The sequence below is a fragment of the Equus quagga genome, chromosome 7 (genome assembly GCF_021613505.1).
Source record: "Equus quagga isolate Etosha38 chromosome 7, UCLA_HA_Equagga_1.0, whole genome shotgun sequence".
NCBI classification, from domain to species: domain Eukaryota; kingdom Metazoa; phylum Chordata; class Mammalia; order Perissodactyla; family Equidae; genus Equus; species Equus quagga.
In genome coordinates, this window is record NC_060273.1 from 82,034,994 (window position 1) to 82,047,603 (window position 12,610).

Below are 12,610 nucleotides of genomic sequence, written 5' to 3' on the forward strand. Positions count from 1 at the left end.
CATGACAAATTAGTACCTACCTCATTTGGTGGTAGTACGTATTACATGGTTTAATTCTCATAAAGTGCTTTGAATTGTGACTGGTGTGTAGCAGGTGCTCAATAAATGTTAGCTATTATCCTATCTCAATCACTGAGTTTTTACTTGATGTTGCACAGTTCTATGTAAGTTCCCTAAGAATGTTAATGAACCCTTGAGGCCATTTTTACCGGGCTATTGCTGCATTCTTGTGCTTACAATTGAAGAGTCCCTCCTTCGGACACCTGTTCAAAGGAATACTTGCACAAAGATGCATTTGTATGACATGGAGAATCTGGCCCAGGCATGAAAGACATTGTTAAGACTGGGAAATAAAGTACAGTAAGACTGAGGTTGCAATGACTGACTGAGCTTGCAAAGACTGACGTTGCAAAAACTCTGACAGACAGAATAGCTAAGGAAGCTGTACTATGTCTCATCTCCTGCCCGCCTCCCCCATGTCCCCCTCTCCCCCTCCATGGCCTTCTTCTCTGGAACACCTGTGACTGGCTATTATGTCAGCATTTCCAATAAAGTAAAAAAGGGAAAATACAGCCCTGGGCTTTCATGGAAAGTATTCTAACTCTCACAACCAGAATCTCTGCCTTAAAAAAAAAAAAATTATGGTTTTAAGATCTTTAACTTTTCCTGCAGCATCTCAGCACCCACCTTTTTGAAAAGCGTCTTTTCTGAGGAATGATATTTCCTGGCACAATGTAACATAGTCTTTGCCAAGTGACTCAATTTGATATGTATAGATATATATTTTTCAATGTCAAGTGGCCCAAAATTACAGAGAAAAAGTGGGCACTTGGTATCAGTTTGATATCAGGGTTTTTCCATGTTTGCCAGGGGGCTTTAAATATGACTTGATCTGAGGCATCCACAGGCAGAGTCCCAGTCCTGTGTCAAGATGCTTCTGGTCGTGGTCCTTGCTTCTGCCCTCCTCCTCTGCTCTGTGGCTGGCCAGGGGTGCTCCACCACGGCAGGAATCATGGATGTCAAGTACCTCATCGACAACCTACAGGTAAGCTGCAGAGAGGGTGCCGGTGGGAAGGGCAGCTATCGGAAATGTAATTGAAATATAAGAGGATGAAAAACGCACCACCTACTATGGGTTCTTGTCTCTCTACTTACTTTAGGAGCACCCACCTTCAAAATGCAGCTGCAGCACCAATGTGAGTAAATGCTCTTTTAAAAACTTTCCAAACTAATTTTAATTTTCTCATCTAGAATCTTCACTCTGGAATTTCTCTTTTGCAGGTGACCGATTGTTTGTGTCTGCCCATTCCTTCTGTGAGTAGAATAAAATAATATAATCTTGTTTTTTAAATGTTTTTAAGGAAAAATAAATTGCCCTATTTGATATTTTAAATAAGAAAGTATTACTTACTTGCAATTGTTACAGATTAGTGTTTCCTTTTAAGACCAGGCTCCTGAAATTCTATACTATATACATGTCTTTGTATTTAGTCAATCTTATGCTCCTTGAGAAGTTTGAACACTTTTCAATATTTAGGAAAGAATCTTGAACGTGTTTTTGACTAGTGGTCTTGAATTGAATCAAACCGGAACTGAGAATATAACAAGTGATACAGCTCACATCACGCTACTTTCTAATCCATTTGCCAGTAACTCCAGGGTTGCAAAACATTGTGAATAAAATGACAACTCTCTGTCCTTCTTCTGGCGTAAACTATGTGCCATGCCTTCTTTCTCCCTCCCTCCCTTCCTTCCCATTCTTCTATTTAGCTATTTCAGTGTGGCTCTTGCATGGTCTGAATGCTGTCCTCTGGCAGGAGAGGGTGTCTGAGGGTGTGGGTCAAGGGGAAGTGAAAGGGTTTCCGGGCGGTCATTGCCCTCCTTGGCAGAGAGGAAGCGAGGCAGGAACTTCCTGGTTGAGGTGAGGAGGAAGAACTGAGCTTTACCCGTGCTGAGCTTTGCTCTCTCACAAGCAAGGCCTGGCAGAATCTGAGCTTTTCACCCCAGCTGAGGTCAGACACCACACTCTGTTGCCTTCTGAGGAGGATCCACGCACTTAAAGCCCAGCCCAACCTCCCGGTTTCTATTCTGTGATTTTAGCTTCTGCTGAAACATTGGCTGTATGCAACTGGCACATCCCATCAGGCTGGTGTGAAAAGGTTTTTCCTTTCTCTGTACTTTCAAACTCACTGTTCCAAGACTTGAAACAGGAGAGCATCGCTTGAAAAGGAGACTCAGAGCTGGCTGTTTGCCAGGCCCACAGGCCTCAGGTTCCCTGATGGAACATGGTGGAAATCTCCAGGGAGTGTCACTGTGGAAAAATGGCTTCACCTTGAAATAGGAAGGGTCATTTCCTAGACTGGCAAGGGGCCTCTCTAAAATTAATGCAAGTTTAGATTACGTTGGTTAAATTAAAATTGTATCTAAAAGCATTCTCTTTGTGATTCCTTCTCAAAGCTGTCTCTGAGTGTTTCCTTTCATAAATCCTTATTATTTACCAGGACGACTGCACCACAGCATGCTTCCAGGAGGGTCTGTCACAGATGACCAACACCACAGTGAAAACAAGATTCGCCCTGATTTTCAACCGGGTGAAAAAAACAGTTGCAGCCCTAAAGAACAACAAGTGTCAGGTGAGCTTGTTCTCATCCGTGATATGTTCTGGTTGGTTATTTTTGTGTGAATGTCAATGCTGACTCTCTCTGAACGAGAAAGGATAATACAGTTGGAATTGGTAGTTCAAGATTGATAAGGGGCATCTAAGAATTTGAATCAGAACAGTGAAATTAAAGTGAGATCTGTGCCAATAGTCCATTGCTCCCCTTGGTTTTAGAAAACGCTCACACCCATGTTGCCATTTACTTCTCTCCATCTGCTGAACAGTGAAAGAATCTGCCCTGACTTTAATTAAAAGTGAAAATCTAGAGAATCAGGGCTATAGCTCACACAATACTAAGTTGTCCTAGAGATTCGATTGGTTAGCTGGGTGAATGTGGTACCCTGTAAGTTAAAGATTTTTTTGATTGGCTAAGAAGGGGTTTAAAGGAAAATGCAGCGAGATCCAGGTGGAAATTCGCCCTTTGCCCTAAATGCCCATCAGCATATACCTCAGTCCATGGAGGGAGGGCGAGAGGGTGGACTCTGAGCATTCACGTCCCTGCAGGAGACCACGGGAGGGAGAGTTCACTCAGCTAACAGCATGTGCTTCGGCAGCCACAGCGCGGAGTTCTAAGTGCTTAGTATATGCCGTTTTCCTGAATACCTGCCTTAAAGACAATTGTTAGACTTATCACTTTGTACAGGAGGAAACTGAGGGCTCAGCGAGGTTAACCAATTTGCTTGAGGCTACGTATTTAGTAAGTGGCAGAGTTAAGATTTGAAGTCTGGTCTATGTGGCCCCAAAGTCCCGCTCTTAGCCATCGTGCTATAAAATCACCTTAGAAGGACAACCGAAAAGGATAATAACAAAATTTCTAGCTTTAAAGAGTCCCAAGAAAAGATTTCCTCTAATGAGGAGATTTAGGGCCATTTGATAGATCTAAGTGTGTGTGTGTGTGTGTGTGTGTGTGTGTGTGTTCAGGACCCATGAAATCCTACCACAAAGTCAACCCACCCACTCTGTCCATACAAAATGCTAGCCTGGGACCTCCCCGTCCGCTTGCTCTATGTCTCAAGCCCCCTGCTGCTTGCACACCTCGCTCCCCATGGCCTACCCACCCCCTCCACCGGGCTCTGGGCAAGGGGGTCCTGCGGCTGCTGGGTTCCATGCTGTTTTAGTTACTTCGTTGACTTTTATCCCCTTTACAGTTGTTTTCCTGTGAACAGCCATGCAACCAAACCACAAGAGGCAACACAGTGACATTTCTGAAGAGTCTTCTGGAAATTTTCCAGAAAAAAAGGATCAGAGATGCAGAGACCCAGAGAGGCAAAGTATGAAGAGGAAATATTATTTATTTTATTTATTGAATTTAAAAAGCCTCCTCTTTAAGTTGTTACAATTAAAAAGTCGAGTAAGCCATGATAAGTTAAAATCAGTTGTAATAATTTGTTTAAAATTTTATGTCTTTATTTTGGAATAAATATATACGAGAAGAAAAGCACAAAACCTGGTCTCTAGGGGCTTATTTGCGCCTTGCTGCTCAGATCACAGAAAGCTACAAACTCGGTCAATGGGCTGAACGGGTCCAATATTCCTGTGATAACAATAGGATGTGTTATCCTGAATACTGCCTGGAAGCCTCACGAGCTGTGTCTGGGGCTGTCGGGGTGCAGTTATGAAGGGGCTGGTGGGGACAGTCTGAGGGTTGCTACCTCAGGGGGCTAAAGGGTATGCCTGAGGTGCCCTCCCTGTGGGCGCTGAGGGAGGGAGGCTCAGGGCACTGCCAAGGCGTTTGGGGTCCTGAAACCAACTCTACCTGAAATGGGAGAAGGCATTAAATTATAAGCCCAGGAGGTGGGAGACTGCTCAAGAACGTGCGCGCGTTCCCAGAGAAGAGAGGAAAGTGCTCGAAACCAAACCAGAAGGTCACAGAGCAGACTCTTTGGGTCAGAGCACAAAGCAGAGAACCACTGGGATGGATCCAGTTGTCTCTTCACCTGAAAGAAGCTCAGCCAGTGCCCACCACGTGCCAGATGGAGTGCCTGGCTGGCGTGCAGAGCCTCGTGGTGGGTATACCCACGGGATCCTTGAACTAAGTGTTCTGGCTGACATAGTGTGGCTGTAGCTATCTGTGACGGCTAATTTTATGTGTCAACTTGACTAGACCCCAGGGTGTGCAGATATTTGACTGAACATTATTTCTGAGTGTGTCTGGAGGGGGTTTCTGGGTGAGATTAGTATTTGAATCGGTAGACCCAGTGAAGTGGATGCTCTCCCCAGTGTAGGCGGGCCTCATCCAATCCATTGAGGGCTGAATGGAACAAAAGGCAGGGGAAGAACTGGCCTTCAGCCTGACACTTGAGCTGGGACCTGGCTCTTCTCCTACACTCAGACTGAGACTGACACCATGAGCTCCCCTGGTCCTCAGGCTTTCGGACTTGGATCAGAACTATACCACAGGCTTTTCTGGGCCTCCAGTTTGTAGACAGCAGACTGTGGGACTTCTCAGCCTCCATACTTATATGAGCTAATTCCTTATAGTAAATCTGTCTATCTATCTATCATCTATCCATCCATCCTATTAGTTCTATTTCTCTGGAGAACCCTGACTCATAAACTAGCCATCTCACCTAAATACTCAACCTGCCTGCCACCCCCAGTATTTCTGATCCTGGCTTCTGTTCCACAGTACTTAGCACCTTCTAAGATGCTCTCCCATTTTTTAATTTATCATGTTTGCTGTTTACCGCCTGTCTCTCCCTTCTCAAATGCTAGTGCCCCGAGGGCAAAGAACTTTGTTTTGCTCACTGTTGTGTCCTAAATGCCGGTCCTGAGCCTACGCTACTCCTATACCAGAGGAGGTGCTCTATAAATATTGACCGAATGGATGAAAAGCCTTTGAGATGCAAAAACAAAGTATGAAGTGGTGGGTAGGTCAGGATCGTGCTCGCCTGGAGAAGGGGTGGTACCCAGACGTACTATCTGTGCTCAGAAAGGTGAGGTCCCTTCAAACACCTCCAGGCAGGCCGCAAGGCTGGGATTCCCATGACCAGCCCACTTGGGAGGGGACAGCCTGCTAGGAAGCATCCTGCTTGGCATCCCTGGCTCTGTGTGACGGGCAGGGTGGAGGCAGGGTTAAGGTGAAGGTCTTGGGGTGGGTCTGACAGTCAGAATGGCCCTCTCCCCGACTGCCTGAAGACTCAGAGGCTCGGAAAGAACTTAGAGGAATCTACCATGGGGAGTAATTTTTTAGGTACTAATAAGATTCAAATTGTTTTCCCTCCCTACTGGGCTAGACCAGCCTTTTGATCACAATAATATGTAAAGTTCAGAGCACCAAGAGACAGAGTTCCTCAAAGGGATTTGCTTGGCTTTTATCTTTTACCAGTTACAACGTCAAGCAATATCCAACGGGACTTGCACTGCGCACAGCTGTTGGCCCAAGGTGAGAGTCTCTGAGGATCACGTAGCCCGGTCCTTGGAGTTGTGCGGCTCCTGCAGTGATGGGGATGGGCACAGGTTTCACCCTCGGCCTGCAGACAAGTCCCTCTCACATAAGAGAGGTGAAGCAGGAGTTTTAGCAAAGGGGGCCCATGTCAGGGGAGCGTTTTATTATCTTCTTGGGTGCAGAAATTGTGGGTTCATGGGCACATCTAATCATAATTTTTTAAGTCTTCATTTGGACAGAAAGAGACAAGTTTCTCGGTGATTAATTTCCAGTGACACGTAAATCTAAGAACAAGTTGGATTCCCAAGTCAAGACGCTTTCAGAAGGGGACCACTGGTTGAACCTTTGTCCTCCCTTAGCACTGAAGGCCACCAAGCATTTTGCAGGGGACAGAAACCTTGAGACAAATAGACAATAGTCATAGTCCGCTCACCCATCTGTTTCCCGAGAGAGGTGAAAACCATTATGTGGCAGCCGTGGGTGGTCGGGGTGGGGCAAGGTTCTATCAAGGAGGTTTTCTGAGGATCTCCCATGACAGTGGGTGTGAGAATTCGTGTTCCAACTATTATTGTTTTTATTAGTATCTCCCAGCATCCCCAAATGATTTCTTCCCCGAGACTCAAACTCTGACCTCTAAGTATCCTCAGTGCCCTCCCATCTCATGCACAGGGCTCCCAGGGCTAGCATCCTGACCCTGCACGGTGCACTGAACGCCATATCCAGGTGTGGCTGTCTTGCCTGGCTACCTAGCTGCTCTCTGGATTCCCATGGACAAGGCGCCGAGAAAAAGGTCTATCAAATACTAATATATTTATTATTGTGTATTAATATTAATCATGTAATTACTAAGCCCTTACTCTGTATATACTAAGCGTGCATTATCTCATTTAATCCCCTAATAAACCGTGGGAGGTGGGTACATAGTATTTCTGTTGTACAGAGAAGGAAATCAAGGCTCAAGTAGGGAGACTGACTCTCCCGAGGTCCGTAGTTGGTGAGGGTGAGAGCAGGAGTCCAAGCCCAGCTGTCTCTGATTCCAAGCCCTTTGCTCTTTCCTTTCTGCTCTTTTCCTTTCTTTTTTTTTTTTTTTGATTAACTACTTAACCCCGAGCTAACTACTGCCAATACTCCTCTTTTTTCTAAGGAAGACTGGCCCTGAGCTAACATTCGTGCCCATCTTCCTCTACTCTATATGTGGGATGCCTACCACAGCATGGCTTTATGCTAAGCGGTGCCATGTCTGTACCCGGGATCCAAACCGGAGAACCCTGGGCTGCAGAGAAGCAGAACATGCGAACTTAACCGCTGCGCCACCAGGCTGGCCCCTTCTGCTCTTTTCTTATTCTGTGTGTATCAGGTGTGGATGTTGTGTTTCCTCTGACTACAGCCTGAGGGTAAAATCAATTCACGATAATACAGGTCCGCACTCCCTTATCCAAAAACCTGGGGGCCAGATAGTTTTCATTCAAACTCTTCCGCCTTGTGGAGAGAATGCACACAGTTCATGCACCATATATTACATAACACCCAGAGCAGAGCCTGGGGCCGATGCTGTAATTGAACACATTAATATTCTGCAGAAAAACATGTGAGTAGTTGCATGAGGGAGGTAGGTTTGGCAACCAGATGAGTTTCAACAAATCTTGGGCTTTCCTAGCTGTTTGGATTTTATTTTACTAGATGGCAATAAGGGATTAGCTAGTATTTCTCTAGCTCTGGCCCCGCTTACAGAAGGCAGGCACTCTCTCCCAAGGGCTTATCTGGGGCCGTGCTGGGCATCCCCAGGTAGGACAGAGACATCTATAGCTCCCTGGCTTGTCTGCCACATGGTGTCCCAGGTGGCAGCAGCAGGGCCTTCTCTTCTCCTTTCCTCCATCTGGGTTTTCTGAATGCCTGTCCCCAGACACAGAGCTGCGTCACTTTACACAACGTGGTTTACAGCCTGCAGCATCAGAAGCCGCCACCTCAGCAATGCTCAGCCAGCATGGGGATCACAGCAAGGGCAGATGCTGGTGGTTGGTGATGGTTTCGGAACAGTCTGGGAGCACAGTTGGCTGCCAGAGGAGATAGGCAGAGAGATGAGCTGCAACCCACTGCCACAGATTAGTCAGCAGCCCAGCCTGGTGGTTTCCCTTGGCTTTTCTGCAAAAGTAGCCTTACCCACAGGATACACCCTTGCAGGCAAGCTCAAAACAGGATTCTCAGGGCCTGGGGTGAGGTGCACTGTAATTACTCTCCTCCCTGTGCTGGGAGAGTTGAGATTTGTCTGGAAGGCACATTGGAGAAAGGAGAAGAAGCAGTCACATTTACTGGATGTTTACTGTGCACCAGGCACTCTGTTAAGCATGTTTTGTGGAATATCTGGTTGGATCTTCACAACAATCCACGAGGCAGGTCTATAATTATGGTGTTTAATTATTCCCAGCACACAGATGAGGAAACCGAGGCCCAGGGAGGTTACATAACTTGCCCAGGGGACACTTTACAAGTGGTAAAGTCAACATTCCAGGTAACTAACTCTAGAGCCACATTCTTACATCTGACCAACAGGAGGGTGTCAGGTCTCAACACAGCCAGCTGCCTTGTCCAGGTTCCAGGTCCCAGGCAGAGTTGCTTCCAGGAGATTCCAGTCCAGGGCACTCTATCACCTGCCAAAGCCAAGCCCAGATGCTGCTGGCCTTAACCAATCCACATCCATCTGTCTCTATCTGCCCACCCAATTTGAAGCAGGAAGATATTGTGAAGTCTCAACCTTGCAATTCCTTTCCTACCCTGCTCCCCGCTCATTCACCTCAGACCAACACCTCTCTTTCTCTGGAAAGGGAGTGCTCAGCAGAAACGCAAAGACCATTCGCCCATTTAAAGTGTACAATGCAATGGTTTTTAGTATATTCACAGGACTGTACAACCATCACCACAAAAGTTTCAGAACATTTCATCACTCCCCAAAGAAACCCTGTACACACTAGCAACCATTCTGTATTATCTCTTCCCACAGCCTAATCAACTAATAACCTACTTTGTGTCTCTATATATTTCCCTCTTCTGGACTTCTCTTATAAATGGAATCACACAATATGTGGTCTTTTTTGACTGGCTCTTTTGACTTAGTATGATGCTTGTAAGGTTCAGTATGTTGTAGAACGTATCAATACTTCACTTCTTTTTATTATCAAATAATATTCCACTGTATAGCTATACTGCATTTTATTTATCCATTCATCAGTCGATAGACATTTGAGTTGGTTCCACTTTTTGGCTATTATGAATAATGCTGCTATGAACATTCATGTAAAGGTTTTTGTGTGGACATATGTTTTCATTTCTCGTGGATATGTACCTGGGAGCAGAAGTGCTGGGTCCTATGGTAATTCTCCATTTAACTTTTTGAGGAACTGCCAAACTGTTTTCCAAAATGGATGCATCATTTTACATTTCCACCCAGCAAGGTGTAAGTGTTCCAATTTCTCCATTTCCTTGTCAACACTTGTTATTGTCTGTCTTTTTGATTATAGCCATCCCAGCAGGTGTAAGGTGGTATCTCACTGTGGCTTGGATTTGTATTTCCCTAATAACTAGTGATGTATCTTTCCATGTGCTCATTGGCCACTTGTATACCTTCTTTGGAGAAACGTCTATTCAAATCCTTGGCCCATTTTTAAATTGGGTTATTTGTCTTTTTGTAGTTGAGTTGAAAGAGTTCTTTGTATCTTCTGGATATAAGTCCCTTACCTTATATAGGATTTGCAAATATTTCTCCCATTTTGTGGGTTGTCTTTATATTTTCTTGATGGTATCATTTGTAGCACAAAAGTTTTTAATTAAAGTCCAATTTGTCTATTTTTAAATTTTGTCACTAATGCTTTTGATATTCTAAGAATCCTTTGCCTAACCCAATAAACAAAGATATATTCTTAGGCTTTATTTTATGGGTTTTACAGTTTTACCTCTTACATCTAGGTCTATGATCATCTTGAGTTAATTTCCATCTATGGCATGAGGAAAGTTCCAATTTCATTCTTTTAGCATGTGGATATCCTGTTTTCCTAACACCATTTTTTGAAAAGACTATTTTTTTCTCCCTTGAACAGTCTTGGCAACCATGTTGAAAATCAATTGACCGTGAATGTAAGGGTTTATTTCTGGACTCTCGATTTTATCCCATTGACCTACATATCTGATCTCATGCCAGTGCCTACTAGCCTTATAGCAGGGGAGGGTGAGTCCTTCAACTTTCTTCTTCTTTATCAAGATCGTTTTGGCTATTCTGCACCCTTTGCATTTCCATATGAATTTTAGGATTAGCTTGTCAATATCTGTAAAAGAAAAGCCAGCTTGGATTTTGAAAGGGATTGCATTAAATCTGTAGATCAGTTTGGGGAATTTTGCTATCTTAACAATATTTAGTCTTCTGATCCATGATATAGAATATCATTCCATTTATTTAGATCTTTTAAGATTTTGTAGTTTTCAGTATATGTCTTGTACTGCTTTTGTTAAAATATGCCTAAATATTTCACTTTTCAAATGCTATTGTAAATGGAATTGTTTTCTCAATTTCATTTTTGGAATGTTCTTTGCTAGCGTATAGAAATACAATTGATTTTTGTAGGTTGATCTTGTATCCTGAAACCTTGCTCAACTTGTTTATTGGTTGTAATATTTTTTAATGGATTCCTTAGGATTTTATATATATAAGACCATATCATCTGCAAATAGAGGCATTTTAGTCCTCCTTTTCCAATTCGGAGGCCTTATATTTCATTTTCTTGCCTAATTGCCCTGGCTAGAACCTCCAGTACAATTTGAATAGGACTGGTGAGAGCAGACATCCTTGTCTTGTTCCTGATCTTAGCGGGGAAGCATCTAGACTTTCACCGTAAGTTTGATGTTGGCTGTGGGCTCTTCACAGACGCCTTTTATCAGGTTGAGGAAGTTCCCTTCTATCCTCAGTTTGTTGAGTGTTTTTATCATGAACAAGTATTGGATTTTGTTAAATGCTTTTTGTGCATTGATTGAGATGATTGTTCTTTATTTATTAATATAGAAGTTAATCCTTGGTTTTCGAATTTCCAAAGGTAGGGCTCCTAGCTCTGGGGCTAGGAAGCAACAACTCTTTGGACAGTGGAATAGGAGTTGGAGAGGAGAGGATAATGGCAGACACTGGAGAGTGCGGGCACCCAGCCGAGCCTTGGTGTGGTGGTGGCAGAAGGAGGGCTGAGGATCTGAGAAGGGAGGGCTTCTGAGCCACATGTCCTGCATCTCCTGGGAGATGACAATCTGAAAAGAAAATGCCTCCTGCCACCCAATACATGGTGTGCCATAGGGAGCCCCAGGAAGGTAGACCTTATGAAGGTCCCTAAGTGGTTCCAATGGAGAAGACAAGGCTTTTCCCACCGGACAGGGAGAGGCATGGATGTGTCATGGAGCACACTAAGGCCACAGAGGCGGCGGAGTTGGCAGATACGGCATACATGGGCCACGCGGCCAGCAACAGATGGGACTGAAGGTGCTTCCACAGAAGCCACCAGGGAGGGAAGGCCACACCTGCATGAAGCCAGGACCAGAGGCAGCGCCAGAGAAGAGTTTAACAAACCTCTGCTGCCACCAAGTGTCGATTCTGCAGTTTATCAGCCAAGAGAGTCTTGTGGGTGACTGATTTTTTTATAGAGCAGGGGTTCTCAAAGACAGCCCTGCAGGTCAAAACTATTTTCATAGAACACTAAGATGTTATCTGCCTTTTTCACTCTCATTTTCTCACGAGTGTGCAGTGGAGTTCTCCAAAGGCTACATGGCAAGCGATATCACAACAGACAAAGCAGAAGCAAACGTGGGAACCCAACTGTCCTCCCCTTAAGCCAGACGTTAGGGAGAGTTGCAAAAAGGTAAAACAGTGCAGCTCTTCTCATTACTTATTTTTGTTTGCAAAGAATAGTTATTTTCATAAAAATATGTTATTATGTTAACATGCAATGGGCTTATCACACTTTAAGTAAATAAATATTTTTTAAATTCTCAGTTTTAATTTCTGGTAAGTGGTATAATCTGCATAAACAAAAGTTCTTTGAGGCCCTCAGTAATTCTGAAGTGTGAAAGCTATGAGAGCCGCTGCTGTGGAACAATGGTTATTGTTATTCCTTTCTCTGTCCCCAGCAGGGCAAAAGGTCAAGGCCGAAGCTTTTCAAGCCATGATTCAGACACCAAAACTGGTGCTTGGCTTGGAATTCCGTTCTGTCTTCAGCCTTTCCTAAAAACTGAATTCCTTTCGTTTAAAGCCATTCCTTCAGCATGACGACCCGGAATCAGTGCCTAGTACTAAGCTTCCTGAGGGCAGGCTCCCTGCCACCATCGTCCCAGTGCCTCACACAAGCCCCGGGCACAGAGTCAGATCCAAGATGTTTTTTTGGTTGATTGAGAGAGAGGCTATGATGTGTTGACTAAGGAAAACCCCACAGCTGTTGGCCCCAATTATTCCACAAGATTATCTCCTCCAGGAGAATCTAAGAGGAAGCAGGGGCCTTGCTGGCAGACGCCGCCCAGATACTGGCTCCCACACGAGGCTT

General features: G+C 44.6%; 1 protein-coding gene across 1 annotated transcript; it reads left to right on the plus strand.

Moving 5' to 3' along the window:
• Positions 1-931: 931 nt before the first annotated feature.
• Positions 932-6,412, plus strand: IL9 (interleukin 9). The gene is made up of 6 exons (XM_046667790.1): positions 932-1,045; positions 1,161-1,196; positions 1,282-1,314; positions 2,502-2,633; positions 3,808-3,930; positions 6,407-6,412. Exons 1-6 carry the CDS (start codon positions 932-934, stop codon positions 6,410-6,412), a joined length of 444 nt encoding a protein of 147 aa, XP_046523746.1.
• Positions 6,413-12,610: the final 6,198 nt, after the last annotated feature.